This window comes from Gasterosteus aculeatus, chromosome 16 (genome assembly GCF_964276395.1).
Source record: "Gasterosteus aculeatus chromosome 16, fGasAcu3.hap1.1, whole genome shotgun sequence".
Classification (NCBI taxonomy): Eukaryota; Metazoa; Chordata; class Actinopteri; order Perciformes; family Gasterosteidae; genus Gasterosteus; species Gasterosteus aculeatus.
In genome coordinates, this window is record NC_135704.1 from 12,178,825 (window position 1) to 12,205,351 (window position 26,527).

Below are 26,527 nucleotides of genomic sequence, written 5' to 3' on the forward strand. Positions count from 1 at the left end.
CCCCCCGCCCCACCACCATTCAGCGCCGAAGCCCTTCCCCTTACATCTCAGCTTTTATTTTGAAATCCACCGTATTTGCAAAGTACCTTACCTCTTCCCAAACACAAACACACACGGACACACATCACCCCAAAATATATGCTATACGCTGTGGCCTGGGTTATAAATGCAGACTGGCTGAGTGACACATGCAAAGATACAACGGAGGGCCAGGAATCCCCTTGTGTCACCTTATCAGCAACTAAAATAAATATTTGCTTAGTTTTACATGTTGCAATTGGATCCATTATCAATATCAACTGGCTAAGCACAACACGGAAGTGGCATTACCTTTAATAACGCCGTGTGAGGGTGCAGGTCGGAGGCCCTTATCCGGGGGCCCATGATAAAGATGCAAAACACTGCTGTTTATGCCGCTGTTATTTCTGCTCGAGGACAGAATGTGCAAGACTTTCTGTTTCAAGGTTTCACTTTCTGCATTGCTTTATAAAGATAACCTTAATTAGCTGCTGTTGTTGTTTTTTTATAAGCGTAGAAAAATCTTCAAAAATCAAAAAACATGTTCACAGATGTTTTTATTAAAGGAGACTTACGCATCGCCGGCGTGATTTTGACTCCCCGCGTGCGCACAGCTCCATAAATCCATATTTCTGCCCCCCCCCCATAAATAAAAGGCAAACTGTGGGGATCAGTGACACTGTTTGGGTCGACAAGTACAGTGACAACGGCTTGATTTTCCACACAGTAGCCCTTTTTCTTCACTCCCCCAGCCTGGAGGGACCCGAGGAATAAAGTCTCCTTTAAGCCCATCCCTTTGCTGAATGTACCCAGGGATCACCATGCCATTCCCGTACCCCCCCTCCTCCACATGTAGGCTCCCTTCCACGCCGGAGAACCGGGACTGATCCCACATGCACCTCCAAACATTTTGTTCTTGTGATTTTTTTAAGGGAGATTTTATTTAGAGGCGGTGCTTATTGGCTCCAGAGTAGCGTCGTAACGACACTTTTTTTTTCCTCCCCCCCAGTCCCTTTTAAAAAGAGTTAGACCGGGGGCAGAGTTGGTACTGGGGGGTCGCCTATAGTTTAGTCATTTCTTGGGGGGGGGGTAATCGCTGCGTTTTTTTTTCTTTCATACCATCAGATTTTCTATTTTATTATTTTTATTTTTTTAATTTTTCTATTTCTCTGAAATACCGCCACCCTCTCACTCTCAAGATCTGATACCCCTTCGAGATTTTTCCATTCAGACCATGAACAAACTATATGTTGGGAATTTAAGTCCTTCGGTTACTGTCGAGGACTTGAAGGAGCTCTTTGGGGAGAGGAAGCTGCCCGTGGCCGACCAGGTCCTACTGAAATCCGGCTATGCTTTTGTGGACTTCCCCGACCAGAACTCGGCCATAAAGGCTATAGAGACTCTTTCTGGTAAGTGCAAGATTTGATAAGTGATGCTGCTGCTGACAACGGGGCAAAAAGGAAGAAAAAAAATCACTTTGAGTTTAACTGCAAGATCGGCGTCAAAAATCCCCACAGCTCAGCGTGTCCAAAAAACAACGCGAAATAGTGGTGATATATTGTGTTAATAATGTCTTGTTGTTGCATGGGACAGTGTTTGCGAACACATCCGTGTGCCGTCGGAGTTCAGATGAACGCTCTCAGCCGTGCACGCTCCGACCCAAGAAAATGGATAATTTATCGATCACAGGACACACTTGGCGTTTTAGTGCCCGTTCGCCTAAAGAAAAAAACACACACACACACACACGCGCGAGCCGTCGTAACGCCACAAACGCGCACAATAACCTCCATTTGGGAGATTCCGATAGTCTGGTGCGCTACTTTGCGATCGCCCGCTGGAATGTATGGGATGGTCTGATGCTTCGCGGTAGGCATAATTATTTTTCACTTATTTTTTATCCTGATTTTATTGAGGAGAGCGCGGCGACGCCACCGCGAAAAACTTGTCAGATCCATGTTCCCCTGATGTCTGGCTATGTTTTTACGAGGTGTCTTGGAGGTGGGTCACGGGGGTCCGGAGGAAAGCGCTAATAAACAGGTAGCCGCGAGAGAGAGAGAGAGAGAGAGAGGGGGGGGAGAGAGAGAGCGAGAGGGACGAGGTGAGACGCTAATTCCGTGCTGCGCCAGGGCCACTCATAATAACCAAACCCCCCCCCCTCCACCCACCACACCACCACCACCACCACTGTGTTCAAGCTTTCGCCGAAGAGCGCTTTCGAATTCAACCCCCGGTGCTGGATCAGCACGGAGGACCGAGAAACACCTTCCCAGGAATAGAACGAGTCCCCCCCCCCCTCCTCCAAAAACACCATCCACTGTGATGTTGCATTTTCTTTCTTTTGTTTTTTAAAACCGAAAAGCAGAAACAAATACCCCTCATTGCACTGTGTGGGTTGTGGGAGTGGAAAGCATGGCTGCCCGTCCCCCCCCCCTTCTACACACACTATATAAGCTTATCGTGCTTCGTTTTGGCGCCGATTCCCCTCAATTGTGACGCTCTGAATGTCCCACGGTGGTTGTTGTTGTTAAATACGAGCGCACCCGGTTTCTCGGTACTACTGGTTCTGTTTGAAGGGGTTGAGGTGTATGAATGGAGGCGCGTGAACTCGGGGAAGTGATTCAAAGTGTGAGGCCTAACCAGCACGCATCGTTGCTCTCATGGCGCACAGCGAATGTTAAAACTGTCATTTTGGGCCCCACAGGTAAAGTTGAACTCCACGGAAAGGTGATCGAGGTAGACTACTCTGTTCCCAAAAAACTAAGGTAGGGTTACAACCTCTCTGCTTCTTATATACACACAAACACACACACACAATGTGGCATACGCCTATACTGTGCCCCATGGCGCACTCTGACCTGTAGGCTTCCGCTGTGAAATATAGTGCGCACATTTCCCCTCTCCCCTCGGATTGTGTGAGTGTTTCCTTTCTTTCTTTCTTTTTAAACCGGGGCTGTTGTTGTTGTTGTTTTCTGTTTTCCGTTCCCCGCGATGCAAATGTAATTGCATGGCAATTGAACAAAACGCGGTGACAAAGAAACAGTTTTCTCTCAACATCCGCAGAGGCACACGATGGCCGCTGCCCGACTCGCGTGATCCGCGTCGAGGCCTATCCCACTTTAAAAAACGCGCACACGCACGCGCACAGTGCATAAGTTTAATAATTGCTTGTTAATTGAATCCCCCGATAAACACAATGCAATCAGAATTACATGGCTGCTTCGTATATATAAATGATTTCCCCTGCACGTTTCACTACCGACTGCAACCCTGCAATGCACGACGAGTAGCATACCAATCAGCCGAGGCGCCTCCGTGGTTCATGTATACATACATACATACGTGCGTGTGCGTGAGAAATGCAGTTTGAGTGGGTGCGTGCGAGAAAAGCGGGAGTTGAAGGTTTGGGAGCAAATCCGTAGGTTCACACTAAATTCCGCGACACCACCGTCACGTGTTGTGCTTCTTCGTTCCACGCGGTGAAAGGAAATCCACGAGCTTTTAAGTGGTAAAACAATGATATTACGTGATCAACTCCTCTTTAGATTCCGCAGCCTGCACGCGCGCAACACGTAGAGGTGCCCCCCTCCCATTTGGGAACAATGCATTTGTCTTTAAGGAAAGACTACGTTGCGTGACACGAAGGTAAATATTCAAGCCCCTTGTGGAGGAACACGTGACCTGTAGTCGTTACCAGCCCCCCCGTGCAGCATATACGCCCTTTCTTTGCTGTGCTCAAGGCAAATCCGTATGCTTTTAACATGTTTTCATCGACCGAGCCGCGTTCTCGTTGTGCACAAGCTCGCGCCACTCCCTGCAGTGCGCGTGCGCGTGTAGGCCGTGGACATGCCGGAGAGCCTCATAATGGCTGCCGCGTTGCCCCCCCCCCCCTCTCTCCCTGCACTGCACGGCTATAGGCGGAACAGGATGGGGCCACATGTCCACACATGTGTCCGCCGTATGTGAGCAGGTCCTTTATCTGCGCCGTGCATGTATGCGGACCCGGCGCAACACGTACAGGTGCTCACTGTGAATCTGGGCTAAATCACGTGGTGTCGAAACGCCATGTTGTCATTTCACGTTACACCTCGCTGCAGTTTTTCGGTCTTTGTTAGAAATGATTAGAGCCGCTGTCTGTTGCAGAAATATTTTAGTTGATTGTAATTGTAAAGCTTGATATACACATTTTTTAAATGCTCCTGCAGTATAAACAATCTTTACTAATAATATATTTTTTAATCCGGTAGTTGTCTCAGGCATATTGAGAATAACACTGTTACATTTAAAGGGTTTGAATACTCGATAGCTGTATTTAGTTTATTTAGTTAATAATATGATGATTATACGTATTGTTATGATTTGATTTGAAAGTGTGTAAATGGTTACTACTGACTGGGCTTGAGAAGGGAACCGAGCACCAATTATTTCGTGTCATTTAGGAAGCAGCTTGTGAGTTCTTCTTCAGGCCTCTTATGGTTTTGTGAGAGTGTTGTAGTGTCAGCTGCTGTTTGCTGTCATTACTCTTTGTTTATTTTTCTGCGTCGTGTTTTGACTAATGTTTGCCAATAGGCATAAGGGGATTAACTATTAAATTCAGTCTCTTTTAACTGCAACACTTTTTGATTGTTTTAAATTTAGTTTGTTAGTGGTTTTAGGTTTGGGCCTTTTTTAGGCATCTTTGAATTTTTCAAGTTTTAATGTGCAAAATATTTATTTAATGTTATTTCACTTAGGTATAATTTATATTTTGATATTCCAAATTAGTTGAAAAGTGTCATCTCTTGTAATATTTCTATATAAGTAATTCAAGCAGAAAGCAGAAGTATATTTTTCATTTTTGTTGTTAAAGCTTCCTGTCATAGGAATAGACATTTTTACTTTTTCAGTAATCTTTCAAATGGATATTTCGAAATATTAGGTTTGTTTTTACTATAATTATTGCTTTGATCATTATTGATTTGATGCAAATTTAAAAATAAATTTCTACTACTGGGTAAATATTTTGGGATCCATCTCATTTAATTATAGTATAACCTGAGTTTGATAAAATTACTGTTAAATAATTTGGTGAAATAACCAATACAATAAAACTCTTAAACCATTAGAGAAATAAATAGCTTTGAGTGTAAAACAGGTTACACTTAACTCTTTTCTTTCATTTATATCGTCTGTCTGATTGAATTACTCTTATAGTTTGATAGGTAAATCTGTTAAAAAAAGAAATGTTTTGATATGAGATGTGTTCTTATTCTTGTTAAGCTTCCTTGTCCAATAAAGCCTGTGGCAGAGTATTGACACCAGAGTGCAACTTGGTGCTCATTGATGCTGCTTCTGCATAAACAGCATGTGCTGTTGTTTGACTACATCAAACCGGCGACGTGCTGAAGGTGTGGACTAAAGTGACTAAAGTGACCTCTCTCTATGAGCCTAATTAAATAATGCAAAGCATGTGAAGAAACAAAGCTGTTTCCGAAACGTATACAGGTTTGTCCATGGTAGTGACAGGACACGAGCTTTCTCAAATTATTGCTCTACATCTTTGACCTGACCTGAAAATCAGTTCAAATAACCCGGTGATGGATTTCAGATTGACTGAAATCCATCGCCGGGCGTGCTCCTCCCCATTGGTCCGCCTTCCGATAAACTCAGGCTGCATTATTCTTCCCATGAAATTCCAAGTTTGCAGCTCAAAGCCGTTTTGAAGAACGCACATTGAGTACAGAACACCTTTCCCGGCAAAAGGACTCGAACCGAGACACTGCTGTAAACATCTGCAATGCACCACGGTGGGGCGCATGCACGTATGTGACGGGGGGGTCGTCAGCGCAAGCTGCGAAATGCGATAGCCATCAGTTGATCCACTCTGAATCCATTAATACTCCCCAGTTGATCCTGGGTGGAGGGGAGGCTCTCCAGTTTAGACTTTTGTCCAGAGTAGTAGCAGGAGGCACTGCACCCCCCCCCCCCCCTCTCTAAAGCCACATCCGCTGCCCTTTCCTCCTCCGCCTCCCTTCACCTGTCGGCGAAGAGGGGAGGTCGCTCAGTGAGGGGATCACATCCACGAATTCTCACTGTGCTTCTTTTTTTATTAATTTTTTTTATGCCTCTGGCGTCGTTGTCGACGTTCCCGTAACTCTTTTGTTTTGTCCCGTCTCGTTTAGCTCGAAGAAGACACTGCGGAGACAATTGTCTCTTCGACTGAGCCCTTATTGTGTTAAATGATGCACATGAGGTGTGAAAAAAAAAATGAAAAAAAAGACAGTTGTCTTTAAACACAGCGGAAATAACGTCTATCTACTTGTCAGGTATTGGCTGAAGCCGTTTATTTGAGTTTGTTTAAGCTGCAGATTTTACGTCTGAGCCCTCGTTCTAACGCCGCCACATTTGTGTAGCAATTAGGGACTTTTTTCATGAAAACAGGGGCGGTTCGTTTCTCTCCTGCATTAGCAACACGGCATGAAGGAGCGGCGGCATAAGATGCAGGCGTGTTGTAAATGTATTGTGTGTCAACAAGAGCTTTGGACTCCTTTTGTCCGCCGACGCTCTGAGCAACAGCCGTAGGGACGGTTACCCCCATTCTCCTCCTACGTCATTCCCGGCCAACCTGTTAGGCGAGTAACATCTCACTGCAGAATTACACTTGTTACGAGCAGGAGCAAAGTAATCACATGACTCTGTGGCAGCGGGGAGGAGCTGTGGAAGTGGTTGCCGAGGTGAGGAGGATTCCTCCAGCTGCTGCGCGTCCCAAGTCTGGCATTTTTCTGTTGATGCTGAATCGAGCAAAGGAAGGGATGCTTCCTCTGTCGGATTTTTAAATGTATTTATTTGTTACCTGACCATTAGGAGGGTAAATTAGCGAACAAATGCTCCTTTTGTTAAAGATGAGCGAGGTGAAGTCTTCTTGAATTGAACCGTTGGCTCGTTGAAGTCAGCAAAATAAATAAATAAATAACAGCGTCCAAACTTTCACACTTCTTTCCACACGTGTTTGGTCGTTGTCAGCGCTGACAGTGATATCTTCCTACCAAATGTAATCTTAAATGTGCTCCATGTGACTATTTAATGAATTATAAATAATGATTACAAGCGCGACAGTTTGTACCCAAGTTACCCAAGTAACAGCTGTTCAGTCTCCTTATATCTGTCTGTGTGTGTGTGTGTGTGTGTGTGTCGTAACACTGGGGAAACCGAGACTGTACTATACAACCTGAATGCCGGATGTGAACTTGTGTTACTCACCTCTCAGAGGGGCAGTTCTCCCTGTGGGCTCTTCAGGGTGGGGTTTCCATGAAAGGATGGGCAGCTGTGGCACACGGCAGGTGGCATTTCTCGCTAAGCCAAACCCCGTCCTTGTCCCATATCAGCCCCCACATAACCGCCCCGCTGGAACATTATCTCTCTGAAGGATCCTGAGCCGTGTGAAATGAATGTGGCAAAAACTCCCCGACAGCCAATCGAAACGAGGCAGGTGTCGCAATGCCGGCGCGCAGCCGATCGTGTGCGAGCAGGTCGAGCGGTGTGCTGATGGAGGCCTCTGTTACGCCGGCCCGGAGCCGCGAGCTGGGAATGCTGTTGGCCCGAAGCTTCACCCGGGGGGACGTCCCACCCCGGGGACCCCGCTTGACCTCAAACCGAATAACTTGATGTTTAAACCGATGATCAACTGAGCTTCTTATAACGTAAGCTTCCAAAGTGAGATGTAAGGCTGCCTTAAATTCTTCCAGCATAAATAATAATAATAATAATAATAATAAAAATAATAATAATAAATATATAATGTATTGTGGCTCACCCATTTTATCACAACTAGGGTGGTGCCCAAAGAATTTGACTTTTACGCACAGTATGCATTTGTTGGGCAAACTAAACCACCTGCGATATTATCATGAAACAAGAACAATACTTCTGATAACGTGCACAGTGAGATTACTTGTTGTGTAGCTCCTCCTTAACTACTATGTACTTTATTTGGCACAAACGGCGATATGCTTGCAGGGATTATTTTAAATGCAAAGAAAAGCCCCATTCACAGAACTGTCACTTGTTATTCCCCTGGAGATTGCAGACAGTTTACTCCCTCTTCTCCCGCCTTTTTTTAAAACAATGCACCAGTCTTGCTCTCCCATTCAGATGTATTTAAACCTGCCTCTGGTCCCAGGAACATCTGGATGTGGTGTGATAATACCAAATAACATATACGCCATTTATTCCCACGTAGAGGGGGTGTGTTTGTATTCCTTATGTCAGCGCTCGGTGTAGCAGCAAACGACAAAACAGATCTGACATTTGCAGCACCTTGATTTTGGAGCAAAACCGCTGCATTCCTCTAGTGAATATGTGTGTCCTTGTGTGTTTACAGGTAGCGACGTATTCAGTTCCCCAACTGTTCACCGGTAAGGTTCTACATGTTGCCATGGGAACCAGTTTTGAGTGTTATGCCTGGTTATAGGAGAGCTATAAGGATGACGTCCTCCAGTGTACAGAACATCGTGGGGAAGTTGAGTTGTAACACCCTGAAATTCACCCTATAAGTGATCATTATGAAATCGTTTTTTTTATTTTTTTTTATTGCTAACAAGCATTGTTCAATACTCAGACCACATTTTCAAAACTCTTCACACATTCAGCGACACACCAGTGTATACGGACCAAACCTGTGAATCTTTTTTTTTTTTTCTTGCGTTCAGACCAAAGGCATTAAATCACCACATTTTTCAAAATCAACACTTTGGTCGGAGGCTGCAGCCAAATCTGCACCACTCAACATTTGCGTCGATAGTACGAATTTTCCGGCAAAACAGGCGAGATGATCCGTTTATTCCAGCACAATTCATAGTCTAAATTTTGAAACCTATTACAAGCATCCAACGATTGCCTTAGAGAGGAGGGAGAGGCAGGAAAACAAATTATTCCTGATTAATTTGTGTGTAAATACGTATTCTTTAGTACATTCAATAAGTTACATATCTTATATTCTATAATGTTTTAATGTGAACTTTCAATAAAAGTTAATTATATATGTAATGGTCCCTGTTGCTAGTGTGTTATGAGTGACTGCGTGTTTTCTGAATGAGAATCTGCCAGTGATCGGTTATTTTGAGACATGAAGTGTTTTGTTGGTCTGAGTGAGATTCGGAGGTTACATTAACTGTGTGAAGAGATCTGAAAGTTTGGTTTCAGTATTGAACAATTCTTTTTAGCAATTGAAAAAAAAAAAAAAGAATAAAAAAATGTCCCTAGGGGGTGAAAGCGGCTTATTGGTTACAACAGCAGTCGCGCTGTGTTTTGGTGGCTCACGATCCGGGTGATGCAATGGGTGTTTTTATATGACAGTGAATGACTATTCACTGGTTAAGTGCCTCAGTATGCCTGCGTACAGATATTGCTTCACACAAACCTTTTCATGTGCTCATTTTTCCTCCTAACAAGGGAAACTGGGAAAACTGCTGAGTGGGCAGTCTGTCTATGTCACCACCGCAGCCCTTTTGTGACCGTACTTATCCATAAACCCACTTGTACCCACCATGTCCATCCTTTTCTATATGTATGTAACGGATGCTGGGAAACCCCCCTCCCTGCCCGCCTCCCTCCCTCCCTTCACGCCCCAACAGAACAAGTCCAGTGTGGTCCTCACACAGCAGAGCCTCCGACATGGACCTGGAGCACAGTCCGACCATTGTGTTTCCTCTATTTCACACACTGCCTCTGACGGAAGAGGAAGACACGAAGAAGACTTCCGATTGAAAGCATGCGTGCGAAGCCCACGCGCATGCTTCACTCTCACTGTGTGTGTGTGTGTGTGTGTGTGTGTGTGTGTGTGAGTGTTTTCTCCTGCGTGGGGGAGAAATGAGCACAGCTGATAGAGGGCAGTATTTCTCCCTTTGGCTTTTTGGCATCTTCTCAGCAGAGCGCGACGGGTCCGCTTCTCTCCGTGCGCTTGACAGAGCAAGTGTTTATATTGTCACATGAAGTCCTACCGTCTTATTGACTGATTTCGTCCCATCAATGGGTTCGCAGCGTACCTGCTGGTAGTTAGTTTAAATAAAACAACATTGTAAATTCCTGTTAGGAAAAAAAAAAAAAGTATTCAACATGTGTCGCAAAAAATTGGAATTCAGATTTTTGTTTTCCTTCTCCTGCACTGTGGAGTTGCTATACCTTACAATTAAATGAGTGATCCTGTGTGGAACTGTAACATTACTTTTCTAAAACAATACCTTCCGTTGATCTTTTATCTGAATGATGGTGAAGTCGTCTTCCCATTTCAGGGAGGAGCAGAGTGAAATGATCTCTCTGATATGACCAGACCGTTGGGTTGGTTGTTTGCCCATATAATATAGAGATAGGAGCTTCCCTTAGCAGACACCGGTACCTAGTACACCGCTCTCATGTGTGCTTAGCATACAGATACGTCTTCTCCTCCTAACGGTTAGTTTCAGTAGTAGTTTTGGTGATGTGCCGTGAAGCCGGTTGTTTAGCACAGCTGTGCTGCATCCTGGCTATGTTTAAAAAAAAAAAAAATTTTTTAGGCGGAGATGAGTCTTGTAACGGGGGGCCCGGCAGGTGCTGGAGACGGTACAGCTCCATCTGCCTCCCTGCCAAGTGACCCAGCACACGCCAATACCCAGTCAGTCACAGTGAGCGAGGAAGACGCTGCACGTGTGTATAAGGGAGCCAAAAAAAACTGACTTGCGGAACCTCGCTAATATAAGATGTAGAATATTTCATTGGAAGTTGTTCAATCTGCGTGTTTCTCACTAAACTGCCTCTACTCAGGGTTTCCCCTGTGTGCACTATAGCTGCTGAGGGAGCTCTTCTATTGTTTTACCATTTTTTAAAGCCCCCTGTTTTCACCAAGAGTTTTTTTTAAATATTTTTTTGTTCCAATCTTTTCAGCTGTTGCCTGCCGGCCGGTTGTCCAGCCAGCAATGTCTCACGCATGCAAACCACATCCCGACATTGTGACTGATGGGCCGCCATCAGGTCAAACGATGCACGCGCTGACACAAATCCAATTAAAATTGAAGAGGGCCCCTATAGCGCAACACCATCCTGATAAAAAGAAAGGGGGGAAAAAAAAAGGAAAACTGGCAACAGCGCAGATCTTCAGCTCGCCGAGATTTTAAATATTTGATGCCGATGCAGCCGTGCGTGCGTTCTCGTTGGAAGGTTGCAAAAGTTAACGCGGCCTTGTAAGATGCTTACTGAACATAATCGCTCTCATTCAGTTCGTGTTCATGCGATTTCCTCTTTTAATTAATGCTAAATTCCACCAGATGCAGCTGCAGCTCGCCTCCTCTCTCTCCAGGGAGAGTCACACTCTCTTTACACTGCAGCATTTGGCCTCCTCCGCCTCCTCCTCCTCCTCCGCCCCTTCCCTTTCCCTGGATGCGCATGTTTTGTGTCAGCGTATCCTGTCATGTGAACCACCGTTGTCTCTCACCGCCTCCTTGCAGCTCACGATGTCACGGCTCCCCTGGCACACGGGCCGCGTGTAAACAGAGTAGCCTACAACTCCGTGTTATGTACTGTAAGCAGAACGTGAGCCGCCCCGTCGGACCGGGTAACGGAGACGGGCCGTTTATTCTGAGCGGAGTTCACGGTTACCACCGGAGGAATTCTTTGACAACGGGGGACGTGGTGGAGTGTGTGGAGTGTGTGTGTGTGTGTGTGTCCGTCCATGTAATTGGATAATATGTGTGTGTGTGTGTGTGTGTGTGTGTGTGTGTGTGTGTGTGTGTTTGTACAGTGCTTCTGTGTTCCAGCTATTCCCCTGAGCGGGAGGCAAAAGTTCATTTCTAGAGACGGTCGCTGTGATGGTTTTTGTGTTAAATGGTGTGAGAAGTGACTCCAGGCGTGCCGGGTTGCGGGACAATAAACTACGGAGACGCAGAATGACGGACAGGCTTCAAAAGGCTTTGAGTCAAAAGACGCCAAAAGAAGGCCGTGGATGCGGAGACGCCGAAGATGACACATTAAACGTGCTGCACTCAAATAATCTTTGCTGTCGGCGGGACGCGTGTTTGCTCCCCCCTGGTTTCTAAGTCTACTTGCTGCACCCTTTGATGGATGCCCGGGCCACCTCAGGCATTTGAAGATTAACGGCTTCCTCCCCATCACCACACAGCATCAAAGCAGGCGCATCCCAAACGCTCAAGGCTCACGATTCACAACCAAGGTCCACACACACACACACACACACACACGCACACTGATTTCATCACAAAAACCAGAAATGCCAGAGGACGCATCGCAGCTCTGATTTGCTATTCGTATCGCTGGCCGTTGCCTTTCAGAGCAGCCGGGTTGTGGCCGTGTGGCAGCTTTTCAGGTCAGCTCTCGCTCATAATGGCCCCTTCAACTTAGACACGGCGTTCGTTAAAGAGGGGAACTGGCCTTGTGTGTTTTCCGCCAGCAACGATGAAAGCAGCCGGCCTGTAAATGCTTGCAGATTTGTTTTGGTGTTTCCGTGTGGAGGAGAATCACAAGCCCAAGTAGGGCTGGAAATAGTTGTTAAATCAGTGGACGGCACGCTGGAATATCCTGTCTAGCAAAACATAGGCCGTGTCTCAATTGTTCAGCTATTAGTTATTAATCCTGCGGTATTGAGCCTCACCCCGATTGGTCCGTGTGTTTTTTTTTTTTTTTTTTTTTTTTTTTTAACTGTATTACCGGCTTGTGTTAATGGCGCATTCACGCTGCTGGATTTAATCTCTAAACCTGGGTGACGGACAACAAACAAAACGTAACGCGTCTCCGAGGCCGCGCCTCTCGTGAGTTGAAGAGTGTCTCTGGCTCGCCAGACGTTTACCGAGCGCCTTTTTTATTAGTCGCATGAATACGAGAGCTACCAACAACAAACCCTCCCCTCGGGCTTTCTCACAATCACCAATAACTCTTTCTCGCCTCCTCTGTCTCGCTCTGGATGCCGCCCACACAACCGGCCTTTGCCCCAGCACCCCTCTGCAGTGGTGCTCAGGCTCCCTAACTGAAGATATCGACGTCAACTGAGGATATTTACTCAAGCATTTATTGCATATTGATCAGGGCTGGAAACCCCGGAACGTCTCCAATAATTGAATTCGTCTGCATATTCAACACTGGACTTTATTTACTTTACTGCACGTCAGTAAAGTTGCTTCTGGCGTGCAGTTAATTGAATGTCTTTATCCGGTCTTATCTATCGCAGCTCCTGTTTTCTTTTTATTTTCAATTGCCAACTGATGAATGAATAGATATTAGTAATTTGTGGTTGATTTATTTTGTTTGTTTTTTTTACATTCATTTTTAAGTCTCTATGAGCGCCGAAGCATTTTAATAAATATTTCACGGCTGCAACTCAAAGAAGAATTCTGATTCTCAATTTGTCTGCCAATCTTTTTCCTGTATAATTTATTCATTGTTTGGCTTTTTTTTCAATCAGAAAATATTTGGGGTTGTTGCATCCCCCAAAAAAGAAGTGCTGGTTATTGACCAGTTTTGTCAGTGCTGCTCAGAGGATAAATCCTCAGTCACCTCCTGCTGGTTGCTTCACACGTTTTCACTCGCTCTGCGAGAGGTTCCCCCGCACACGGGGGGGGGGGGGAGCGCATAGGTTGTGCACGAACAATCGAAAGCTCGCTCTCCCCAGGGAGCCGGAGGGAGCGGTGAGACGCGCAGAGAAAGAGAGAGGGACGGTGGGAGACAGAACCGAAGACCAGCGGGTGACGGGCGGGCGGGCGGGGGGGGAGGGAGAGAGAAAGAGTTTCAGGGCTTTCGTGATGTTGAGCGCCTTCGGTATTGATCCCGGTTAACCCTGGCGAGACCTACTCCCACTGCAGGCGGGCTCATCCTCCCCGGCTACAGTATAATACCCCGCGGTCGGCAGATTAGAGGACGGGAGACCTAAAGGAGCAGGCTGCACAACTCCACACGAAGCAGCAGCCATGAGGAGCAGCTACCAGCGGACCCTCTCTGCACCCACGCAGTGTGAGCCGGTACCCACCTGTCAGTAGCCCTCAGCACTGAGGTGTGTGTGTGTGTGTGTGTGTGTGACAGAGAGGGAGACGCGCAGAAAGTACGTCAGTGTGAGTGCTCGTAGCATCGGAGTAGTCGCACACCGCTCAGCCACACATTTGTGTGTGTGTGTGATTGCGTGTCAGCTGTGTCCCTGTGGGCTCGCTGCGTGCCTGTCAGTGACAGTGCTGACTGCTTGCTTTGTGACGGGGGGACTCAGAGGAGTCCTCGGTTAGCGGGGGGAAGCAGTGCAGCGTTTGATGTGCACAGTGCAGGTCGGAGCAGCGTGGCACAAGTCCACTTGAATCATGTCTCTGCTTTTTTTTTTTTTTTTTTTTTTTTTAAATGTAATCTGCCGCGGCTCTGTTGCAAAGGGAAAACGGGTTTAAGCGCCAGCAAATAGAATGGAAGGCTGTAATTGCAGCTCATTGAATGTTTGCTGCATTGTGAACGGTCAGCAGAAAAGACTTCTGAACAGGAATGCACATCAACTTCCCTGCCCTTGACATTTATTGGCATTTTGTTTTGGAGCGCCGTTGGAACGTTGTTTGCGCTGAATATTCAGAGCTTTTAAATAGTTTGACAGGACAAATATCTGATGTGATCAACAAGATGTGTATTTAAATAAACATACAGCTTGGAAGCTCCTCATTTAGACGTTTCCCTGTGATTTGGAAGATGAAAATATTTTTTGTTCTTGTAATCCGCAATGTATCATAGTTCAGGTAGTAAAATCAGACACATTACAATCGATAAGCTTCCTATTTACCTGCTGGCAGGAGGTCCAGCCGACCATTGATTTAGATGAATGTGAATGCATGTTCCGTTGCTGTGGTGGAGCCAACAATATTCATGTACATGCAGATGCTTTTTTTTAATGCAGTTTTGGGCCAATGGAACATTTTCAAATACTAATTTCACAGACTTTGTAGGCGTGACAGGGGAACGTTTGTTTTGTGTCAGCTGAGGCATCCAAGCGTTGAGTGAAAATACATTTGTTGTCAGTAGAACTGGACATCATGTCACCGGCAGCAGTAAACCGATTCAGAGACTCCAAAATAAAATCCGTTATAGAACAGTTCTTTACTTCTTTATGGCATCGTCTGCATGTCCTTGAGCCGACGGGTGGTGAAAATCAGCCCCTTTTGATACAGTTGAAGTGAAAGCCGCCTGAATCAGAGTAAATCGGTCTCTCGCGCTGTTCCACCTCAAACTTGATTGTCTGGCTTTACCGGTTTCCTGTCGAATCTATTCCGTCACTTGTAATTACCACGTGACACTGAATCGTTCCCTGTTACAAAATACAGAGCCTCCTCCAAATTCCCTTCGCGTACCGACGGGCCGCGCCGGTGAACCGCACGCCACACGTGACGGAGGAAGCGACACGCGTGTGCAGCCTCTCCTCGTTTGCATCTTTCTGTGGAGCAGCTGAGCGAGAGCGTCGGCAGCGAGGAGCCGGCGGGCGTCAACAGGAAGGCTGCGGCTTCCATTAGAGCTGCGTGTGCCTACCTGCCCGCCTTGCACCATGTGCCCTCCCCCCGTCTCTCCCCCATCCCCCCTGCCTCCTTGCCAAAGAGAGAACTCGTGTGTGAAGAGGGGAAACAGCCAGCGGGGTGAGGCGGCTGAATTCTGATGAGTTCTCACCCGCTGGGGGCTGGATGGGGAAACCGGAGTGGGCACCAGAGCGCCGCTCGCGCGCTGAGACGAGATGGTTAGCGGCAGCTTTGTTCACTCTGTGCGCTGTCAGTGTGAGAAATGTGCGGTTGCGGAGATGAACAGCTGATGCATTGTCTGTTTTTCTTAGTTAGATGATGGGGACGGGGGTTGGGGGGGGACCATTTTTGATGTAACACCTGAGAGAATTAAAGGATTTACGGAGAATTAATGTAAAGAACCTTTCAACAGGAACAATTATTTTGTCGCTGCAATTCAAAGGAGCAGTGTGAAGGATTAAGGGGGATTTATTGGCAGAAAATGACTATATGTAGAAGTTTTCATTCATGTATAATCACATGAAACGAACAGCCTGAAAACCTCAGAATGAGTCTTTTGTGCCCATATACAGAACAACGTCTTAGGAGTCCGCCATGTTTTCTACAGCAGCCCCGAGCGGACAAACCAGACGCTGGCTCGAGAGAAGCCCTCTGCTGTCTTTATGTGACCTCAACCGTAGTTCTGTGGGTGATGGGGAAAGGCAGGAGCGGCCGTTATAAGCAATTTTCTGTCTGATTTAATGTTCTCCCTATTCAACAAAACGTGATACGCGAATGAGAGTCTTTAGAGTTTGTTAAAGCTGCTATGATCAGTGTTTTTACATGCAGTAGCTACATGTAGGGGAAAGGTGTCGCTGGTTGTGATGAAGCCAAAAAGAAGGATCTGTGAGGAGCGTTCTGAAGCTGAACTGAAGCTCCACCACTGCTGCCTCAAAAGCACCAAATCTTTTTGTTTTTTTTCTTTTAAACTGTGAACTAACTGCATTATTTCCCATCAGTCTAACGAGCTCCACCCGCAACTGAATGGAGCAAAACGTCGGCTGCTCAAGTTGATGTTTATTAAACTCTAAACAGCGTTTGTTACGTAACTTCCTTTTAGGTGGTAGGACTAAAAATGATTAAAAATGAAACGGTTTGAAAAACCTTTCTCATGCAAATCCGATTATTTCCTTCAACAACAATAGGATGGGCCCCGGAGGAGTGCTCATAGGGGCACGGCGAAGAAAAAGGGCCTGAGCTCGGTCTTAATCCAACAGCCCGAGTGGGACACAGTGGGAGCGCCGCCGGAGCTTGAAAAGTGGAGCAGAGGGACATCTCCCCCCCCCACAGTACGCTCTTCTGAATATTGTCGACTTGTCGCTTCCTCTCTGAGATTTCAGGGTATTTAAGCGCTTAAGAGCTTACGGGTCAAAGCTAGAGATTGGATTAATTTAGATTAGACGAGTCTGTGGTTGGTGAATAAGGACCACCGGAGTATTTGATCAAATCCCTCAAACTGCCCCATGTCTGATGGTGCATATCAGACCTTGTATCATCTGTGGTTGCAGTGAGTTGTAAAGGAGTAACAACATGTATTTCCCAGCTTTGAGCTGAGGATGTGAGGGCTCACATACATGCACATGCAGCTGAAACGTTAGACCCTCACACAGAAAGGAAGCGGACACATTAGTGGTGCTTGGCCAGTGCGTAGCACCGGCTCGGTAATATGATCGGGTAATAAGTGCATTATTGCATGCCTCCAGTGTGATTTATGAAGGGAGAGGTTTTCTATTTTTATCTCCACAAGCATGACAGCAACGAACACCACATAATTTTTCAGTTTGAAAGTCAGCAATTATCCCGCGTGTGACATTGAGTCTTTCATCGGGACGGTTTCGGGACGGATGTGGAATTCCTGCGGCCGCCGCCGAGCTTTCAGAGGCAGCAAAGCAGTTTGGAAGCTACACGGAGAGAAAAAGCATTATCCGCCAGGTGAACTAGAAATGTAGAAATAATTTGGCGTGAGGTTTCTGTCTGCGGTGTGCAGAAGGGTGAAGGCAGCGCGCTCCGGTTGGGTCCAGTGGACTGAGCGGCTATTAAGGACGCCTTTTTGGTTGGTCCTGAGGCGGAGCCTCCTCGTCCGGGAGCAGCTGATCTATGACAGCGTCGACCTCCGCACGGAGCGGGCGGGGAAAGGCTCAGTCGACAGAAGGAAATGTCCTGGGAGTTTCTGTGAAAATAAAAGAAAAGGGATTGATTTTTTTTTTTTCCCTCAATCAAGGAAGTCCAAAAGGTATCGGAAAGTGCTCTGATTTATGTGTGGCGATTCCTAACGATGTGAGGGACTTTTTAAAAACCGAATTTATGACCGATTTAAGAGCCATTTTGTGCCGTGAATACTGACAGATTTTGCAAGATTCCCTCCTTTCCATTGTCACAGAAGCAAATGACGATTCCTAAACAATAAATCCTGTAAGAAAAAAATAATTTTCTCATGGTGAAAGTCTTTCTAATGGACTTCTATACATTTCGACCCAAGGAGCCAATCTCAAATGGCCATCAGAATAAATGCAAGGTTAAGGCACGTCTTCATCGGCATCACTTTTCAGACTCATTCGTTTCTTAATTTCATATTTAATTTCAGACAATAGATCCTCCTGAACACTACATGCGTCTATGGAGTGCATAAAGTACACTACACCACAATGTGCAATGTTATACGGTACAGTACTTTATTCAAGCACTATAATAATAATCCTGCACTTTCAACAGTGTCAGATAAAGGTAACTAAAGTGTAGGAAAATAGTTTTTCAATGTATAACTCCGCCGTTTTTATAAATACTCTCTTTCCCACCCCTCTGTCCGGCCTCTCGGAGGCTCATTTTGGACATATGGGAAAGAAACAAACCGATATCAGCAGAAGCACGCTGCTCGATGTGCGCCAGGATTATAACGCAACTCACACAACCTGATGGCAGTTGATGTTTGCAAGTGGACTTAACACACTACAGAGAGTAGGATATTTTGTATCAGGAATCTGGAACATTTATTACCTAAATATGCTAGACATACAAGGAATCTGGCTTGGCGGTCAAATCACGGGCCTCTCCCTACGCCGGAGACAGACGGGGACAGAAAACAGCGATCCCTATGGTGAGCCGGCGCCCACAGGCATACCGAGAAATGGGACCTGTCCGTTTTTCCGAAGGATGTCCACTCGGCGTCTGTCGCGCGTGTTTCAGGATGACACACGGTGCAAGAGGCCTTTAAACGTTTTCAAGCTGCAGCTCAGCGTCTGCAGGCCAACATCAACTGGCAAATCCATTGGGGAAAAAACAATGGAGGACTGGGCCGTGTGAATCCACTGGGCTACTTGAACACAGGATCTTTTAGTTTCTTTATTAGTGGGCTCGGGGAGGCCAGCGTTTGGGGCTGCTTTGAGGCGTGGAGTTGGCCAAACCCTTTTCAGCTATTAGCTGCTTTTGGACAGCAAGAGGTTGTTTTACTATGTTTAAAAAAAAAAAAAACATGTCTTTTTGTGGTACACGCTGTTTTCTATTGGCTTACTTCTGTTTGGATACCGGTTGCCAAGAGAGATCTTTCATCGAGCCACTCGCATTAAACCGCCATCAGTGAGAGAAAGCTCGCAGGCCACCGTACTCGCCGGGAATAGTTGTTTTTCGGTCTTCTGCGTCCGCTGATTGACCTGACCTGACTCATTTTTCCCTTTTTATCTATCTATCTATCTATCTATCTATCTATCTATCTATCTATCTATCTATCTATCTATATATATGGAAGCATATGCTTCTTTTTAGTTACTACTGCCTACTACTATTTTCCCTCTCACTTTCTTCCCTCATGCTTACTTATTCAATGACAGCAGTCTATTTTGTTGCTATTCTATTATGTTCTAACAATAATCAAGATGGATGCGACTGTGTTTCTCTTCAGCACAATCAGAAAGAGTCATTCATTCACGTGCAGCTGCCGACTCGGTCCTCTCACCCTCCTAATAACAGGAAAGTCTGACTCGCAGCCCCCTCCTCCCCCTTTTTTTTCAGATACAGATAGAAAGATGGCAAAGCTAGATGGAGATGTGCCTTTAGTGTGTAGCACCTGATGCACAGCGAATATGCAGGCTCCACCACTTCTTTATAACCTTCCCTCCACGTTACTTCTGTGCTCCTAATAGCTCTTAAATTGTGTTTTTTGGGGGATACGGTTTCTCCGCAGTGTGGTTTCTTTTTTTTTTTCTTTCTCCGCCAGCCTCTCTGCTTTGTAAATCAGCGGCTCTCGCAGCGGAGCTGGACTCTGTCACGTTAATGTAGTTGTTAACAGCCTGTGGTCAGCGGGCGGTTTGTGTGGCCGTGCAGTCTGAGCTGACACGCTCGGCAGAGAGAGCGGAGGCCCCACGTGGAAGCTCCGGATCCTGAAAGCGAGCGGCCGGAGAGGGACGCTGTCACACTCGTGCATCTGCATCGCTGCCTTCCCTGACGTGTTTAGATGAAGAACTCCTTAAAACTACCTCGTTCCAATTATTTTCATCTTGATACATCTTGTTTTATTAGTTAATATTGGTATTTTTTTGTGACTGCCTTTCTCTTTTCGGGTTTTATTTTTTTACTCTAACGATACAATGCTTTATAACCACTAACAATGCGTCATGCACTTCTGCTGATATAATGTATTCTTATAGTTATACAAACGTCTTCATAAGATGATTCATAAAGTACTATAATAATGGGAGAGTCATACAACTATTATTTCCCAAGCATTTTCTTTCTTGCAGGTGGGACAAATAAATTATAGATATTTGTCATTTTCTAACAATCTCTCAAAAATTGCTTTTGGTTCATCCAATTATGCGTCATCATTGTTGTTGGATTTATCACAGTAATTTCCCTCACACTCTACTTATCCTCATGCTCTGTGTCAGTTCAACGTCTCGTAGTGGGACTTTTGGCTGAGCAGGGTGTTATTGAGAGTCCAGTAAACATGTCCCCCTGCACACGGCGTGATGATTCTGTCTAATGAGCTGTGGGTGTTTGACAAAGTGAAGAGGACACTGACTCTCTGCGCACATCTCTGAATCCCCGCTCCTCAGCTGTCCAATGTCTGTTCTGTAAATGACTTTGGCTTTTCTGTACACAACTCAACGTAAGACCGTAACTCTGTAAGTGTGTGAGTGAGTGCGTGTGGTTCAGGTCTCCTAAATCCACTCAGTCTGTGTCTCTCATCTCTGCAGGAGTCGGAAGATCCAGATCCGGAACATTCCCCCTCATCTACAGTGGGAGGTCAGTTGTTTGTCTGTGTGTGTGTGTGTGTGTGTGTGTGTGTGTGTGTGTGTGTGTGTGTGATGCCCAGTCAAGCACCAGGTAGCACAGAAACCACCGTCTGCAGACCATAAGTCACCATACTGTGTTCTCTGCAGCCCCGAGTCTCTGGATGCACGCGTACGCTCATGTCTTTGTCAGTGTTTGTTACTCGGTCAATGTGTCTGTGCGTTAATATCTGCAACCGCGCCGCTGTCTAGCTGTGCGCGTCTCCGTTAACAGGCACGCCGATTCCCCCGTTTGTCAGCGCAGCGACTGTATCTGCATTTTTCCGATCAGGAGTATAAAAATATTGACATTAATGTAATCTTTCATTGACAGATATAGAACCATGGCATATATACGTACGTGTAGTGTAAACCCTCCAATACTCCGTTATAGATAAATGGATGGTTTGTCTTTTTACATCAATATCAAGTATAACATAATTTTTACGGTATTTCCTATGTATCATAATTTGGAATGGAACTGAAGAAGACACAGCTAAATGAAATGACCTAAAACAGCTTTCAAAAGCACAAGAAAACCATCTAATATGTATTAAAACGTCATCGTTTTTTATTTATACCGATTCTTTAAACTTGTCCTCTAAATTAACATTAGTAGGTGGTAGTTACAGGCAGTCGTTTTTAATAAATAATTTAACATCCTAATAAGGATTTATCAACTCCCTACAAAGTTACAAAATCAGATTTTTTTCAGATGTGTCAAATTGTGAAATGCATGTTTGTGTAAATTGGTTGCTAGGAAACAGCGGGAGAGACCTTCAATCACAAACAACTGTGTAAACTTCTGATTATTCACTACAAATCTCTAAGGGATTGTCAATTTCAGTGTACTTCCACTTGCTACGTAGTTCCTCTATTGACGTGTGTGTGTGTGTGTGTGTGTGTGTGTGTGTGTGTGTGTGTACGTGTGTACGCAAGGTGGTTTTCAGCAGCCGTAGTTGCGTGTCTAACCGCCGCTCTCCTCTCTCCCTCAGGTTTTGGACGGCCTTCTGGCGCAGTATGGCACTGTAGAAAATGTGGAACAAGGTACGGACCTCTTGTCCTTCCTGTTTTATTCACATCACATCATCATCCGGCTCAAGCTTTTCAATGCACATTCCTCTATTTAGCAACACACACACACACACACACACACACACACACACACACACAGACCTCCCAGTGAATCAAGTCTCTTGTGTGACTCGACCTCCTTGTTCCCACCATCCCACACGCCCATCATCTGAGCATAACCCATCTTTGCATGTAAATCAGTCTTTATCATCATGTGCATGTGTGTCATGTAAGTTTGATCCAGAGGAAGCAGCGTTTGATTCGCATAACAAGCACCGCGTATTGGTCTCAGTGTATGGACTGAAGTTGGCAGACATGGCAAAAGTCCAGCGGAAATGTTTCTATATGTATGTATGTATGTGTGTGTGTGTGTGTGTGGGTGTCTGAATGTCTGTGTCTGTTTTGTGAAGGTGCTTTGGGGGAGGACAGCGTGAGGCTTTTGCACCGTCTGAGGGAGTTTATTTGTCCCTGTGTGTGCGCTCGTCTACGACTTGGACACGTGTGTGTGTGTGTGTGTGTGTGTGTGTAGACAGCTAAACATTCATAGACTACTCTGCAGACACACACAGTGTGTCTCTCTGTGTGTCAAAGCAGCCAACTCCAACTACCACCCACTGTAGTCATGACAGGTGCTAAAAGAGAACCCTGCACAGAGATTACTCCTCTCAGAGTTTCCCAGACGCCGCCGTGACGCGGCCCACTTCATCTCGTGCCGTGGCCGATGCCAGCGGAGCGCCGGCCTTTTTTTTTTTTTTTTTTTTCCAGTCCGGCCCATCGGTGCGTGAGCGACAGCTCGCTCGGTGATGTCGCTTCCCCCGCGGCGGCCGCTTTTCTGTGTCTCTCCGTCCAACTTCCTGTCCGTCTGTCGCTTCTTCCCTGCCCACCTCTGCGCGCTCTGGCTGCGAGGGGAGGTTTTTGGAGCGCCGGGCTCTTGTGTGGCGTGGCGGAGGCCGCCCGTGGCGAGGGCGGGGCCGGGCAGAGCTGGCTGTGAACGCTGGGGCCGGGCGCCATGCCAGGCTCTGCCCATTCACCCTCACTAAGTCAGCGGGGCACTCTCACCGATTTGAACCCTTCCAAACATGCTGTCCGCAGCGCACTCGAAGGGTTTTCAAGTTTTTTGTTTTCACCGACAGAGAAACCGCATGTGATAAATAATTTTATTTCTACCGCTTTTTAAAAACAAAACAAAAAATTCCTATGGCATTACTTTATTTTCTGAGAAATCTAAAGCATCTGTAGCGGATGTTTTTGAGCAGGCTTCCTGATCAAAGAACAGTGGCTTCTTTGTTGATTTTATCATTTTGCCATTTTACCAACGAAGAAGATCCTTCGGTGGCAGAGCACAGATGCCATTGTCTGGTCAGACAGAGGAAGTGCTTTCAAAAAAGCATTTAATATAAAAGGCTCGTGATGTGCTTTTTTTCTTTTTTGCCACACTACTCCGTTATCGGTTATTGGTAGTACACAGTCAAATGATATACCATTTATCCTCGCTGGAAAGTCTCCTAAATGTTTGTCATTTTGGCTTGAAAATTGATAAATGATTCTTTATCAAAATAGTTGCGATCAAAAATTGACTCATCGTGAGATTGTTTCAACATTGCATGCGCTGTACGGAGGACACCTCAGTCCACCCACAATGCAATCCGTTAAAGCATGTGTGACCCCCGTGGGAATCAGAGCTCTGAGCAGCACTGCGAAGCCACGAGTCTCCCCCAAGTGTGACCCAGTGGTTGCACTTCATCACCGATAAACCTGCTTCGCTTAGGCCGTCGTGTCCAATTTAAATCTGTTATTGTGCAAATGGCAGCCGAGGCTTTTGTGTGGAGCGTCCGCTGTCCGTAAAGGCAGCTGCTTGGTCTGGAGGGAAGCCAGTGGGGTGATGCCTGCAATGGATTCACACAGTTAAGAGGCTCTTTTGGGGTCACCACGGAAACCTGGGCAATTCGTCTCACTCACCTTCGGCAACAACAATTTGTCTCATGCTTTTTCTTTTCGTTCCACAGTGAACACGGATACAGAAACAGCGGTGGTGAATGTTACGTACGCAACCAAGGAGGAAGCTAAAGAGTAAGCAGAGCCAATAAAGAATCCAAGTCAGCCAAGTGTTTTCACAGACCAGCAGCCTTGTTTACATACTTATCCCTGTACTTTGTTGGGTTAAAAAGTTTATCCACAAGAGGCGGGGCCAATCCCCCCCACCCCTTTTTTTTTTTTTTTTTAAAAGGCGCCCGCAGTGGATTAACGTTAAAAATAACGGAGGTCACCAGGAAGTTTATCTCAAAAAGTTAGATTCTGTCGTTTTACGTTAAGTATAATATAATAAACAAGTTCTATATTGACAATTAGACCCGTGGTTTTATTGTTATTGCCTCATACCCCTTATTCCTTCCCCCCTCAGAGCGATCGAGAAGTTAACGGGACACCAGCTGGACGACTACTCTTTCAAGGTGTCATACATCGTGGACATGGAGGCCGCTCCGCCCGACCAGGCTCCCCGCACGCGGCGCGGGGGCCGCTCGTCCCGAGACCAGGGCGGCAGTCAGGCCGGGCCCTCGGGAGACTTCGGCGCCCCGCGTACCAGACAACACGACTTCCCCCTGCGCATGCTTGTGCCTACTCAGTTTGTGGGAGCCATCATTGGCAAGGAGGGCCTCACCATCAAGAACGTCACCAAACAGACGCAGTCCAAGTAAGCTTCATCTGATCAGCTCGTCTGGTGTCTCTCCTGCTTTGTTAAATCATTTTGTAAACTTCTCAAGAGGCTCCGCCCTTTATTTGCAGAGGCTTGAATGAATTGGCCCCTTTTGGCTTTGTTTTTATTGAAGCTCGCCTTTGAAAAACAATAGTCTGAGATTTGATGCAGGAAAGCACACGATGAAGCTTAAGCTTTAAGTTTCGAGTTCAATTTTAAAAAGGGGCAACTTTAAAGTGAGTTGTCTCTTTTTAATACCTTACTCAACACACAATGCAAGTGGACTTCACTCCGATTGTCTCCCTCCCTCCCTCAGAGTGGACATCCATCGGAAGGAAAACGCAGGTGCGGCAGAAAAGCCCATCACCATCCACTCTACTCCCGATGGCTGCTCCTCCGCCTGCCGCATGATCCTGGACATCATGCAGAAGGAAGCCAGCGAGACCAAGACGTGAGTCTTTCCCCGTGGACGCGCACAAACACGCATGAATGCAGCCGCGGACCTGCGTTGCTTATGCAGAGCATGCAAACGCCTCCACGGAGAGATTAGCCATAATGTCTGCAGGGCTGTAATCTTATCCTTTTAACCTGCATGCACACCTTTTAATCTCGCCGTGCATTCTATCGCTTGGCCCACCGGCACAGTAAACACGCTGCACACGACACACTTAGCGTAGGCTAACACGTGATCGCAGCTTAGCATTTGAGAAAACGAGGCCAACTTGTCTAATCGGGCTTGACACCTTCGACAAGACGCTGCCCCTTTCAAAGCATCAACACGCAGCGTGTGTTTGAAATCTAAGGGCTACATGTCTGAAAAATACCTTTAAATTCATTGAAACACCAAAGTGTTTTCCACTTGAATTCTAGGAAACTTTACACTTAGAGTTGTCAGTTGAAGGCTATTTTTTTTCTTTAGATCTCTCCTGCCAAGTGTTTTGTATCACTTCGGGCTCCTGTTCATTCACACATTATTTCAGCATTGACTCATATCTCACATTTTGATTCCTGGCAATCTCTGGACATCTAGAGGAATTCGGGTCTAAAACTGGGGAAACGGCTAATCTGCCTTTTTATATAATTAGTATTATCTGCATAAAACTGCTAAACAATTTGCTTGTTCTTCTGTCTTAATTGGTTAACGGGTACTGCGAGGTGTATTGTTTTAGAACAGATTTTATGCAGCGCTGAACTAATCGGCTGCTGGCTGTGGTTTTCTATTCACTGCACAGAGTGGCATCGATCGTCTCATTTAATTCTCAGCGAGAAGGCAGACATTCAGAAATGAACACGTGAAGCCGTCCGTCTCACACCTTTATAGTGTTTTTTTACACCCAGTAAAACCCAAACCCCCTAAACGTGCTCCCCAAACACACAACACGGTCATCTCTCCTTACTCCGCTCCCCCCTAAACTAATTCCACCTTACAGAAAAGATAAAGACGTACAGATTATTACGTGCCACAAACTGCCTCCCCCTAAATACACACACACACACACACACACACACACACACACACACACACACACACACACACACACACACACACACACACACACACACACACACACACACACACACACACACACACACACACACACACACACACACACAGCCCAAAAGAAACCTGCAGCCTCTGATTATCCTCCACCACAACATTAATTCTCATTAACACCCCACAATTGTGCCACAAAATGGGAATATAGATCACACACACAGTACGCTCCTCCTGCCCCTAATAGCATGTCCCCATCCACACACACACACACTCGCACATAAACCTGGGTGTTCCAAGTAATGCTTTATTTTCATTGGTTATTTTCTATTACTCTCTTAAAGGTATCCTGGAGAGAACCATGCATTTTTTTAATGAAGTATGGAGTAGAGAATAAGGTCTGAGACGTGAGGTAGTTTTGGTTTTATTGTGTTTAAAAGCATTTCCAGATAAA

The 26,527-nt window shown here is 46.0% G+C and overlaps 1 protein-coding gene across 3 annotated transcripts in view; it reads left to right on the forward strand.

Annotated features, from left to right (window-relative positions):
- Positions 1-710: 710 nt before the first annotated feature.
- igf2bp2a (insulin-like growth factor 2 mRNA binding protein 2a) overlaps positions 711-26,527 on the forward strand; it is a 36,897-nt gene continuing 11,080 nt past the window's right edge. The window contains exons 1-7 of one of the 3 annotated variants that reach the window (XM_040200589.2): positions 711-1,427; positions 2,723-2,783; positions 20,735-20,783; positions 21,805-21,856; positions 23,890-23,953; positions 24,285-24,575; positions 24,895-25,029. In XM_040200589.2, the coding sequence (XP_040056523.2) occupies positions 1,253-1,427; positions 2,723-2,783; positions 20,735-20,783; positions 21,805-21,856; positions 23,890-23,953; positions 24,285-24,575; positions 24,895-25,029 (827 nt within the window). In that variant the 5' untranslated portion in view covers positions 711-1,252. Of the gene's footprint in view, positions 1,428-1,629; positions 1,888-2,446; positions 2,645-2,722; positions 2,784-20,734; positions 20,784-21,804; positions 21,857-23,889; positions 23,954-24,284; positions 24,576-24,894; positions 25,030-26,527 lie in introns of those variants that run through there. The other 2 variants (XM_040200592.2, XM_040200591.2) reach the window with 2 other exon arrangements.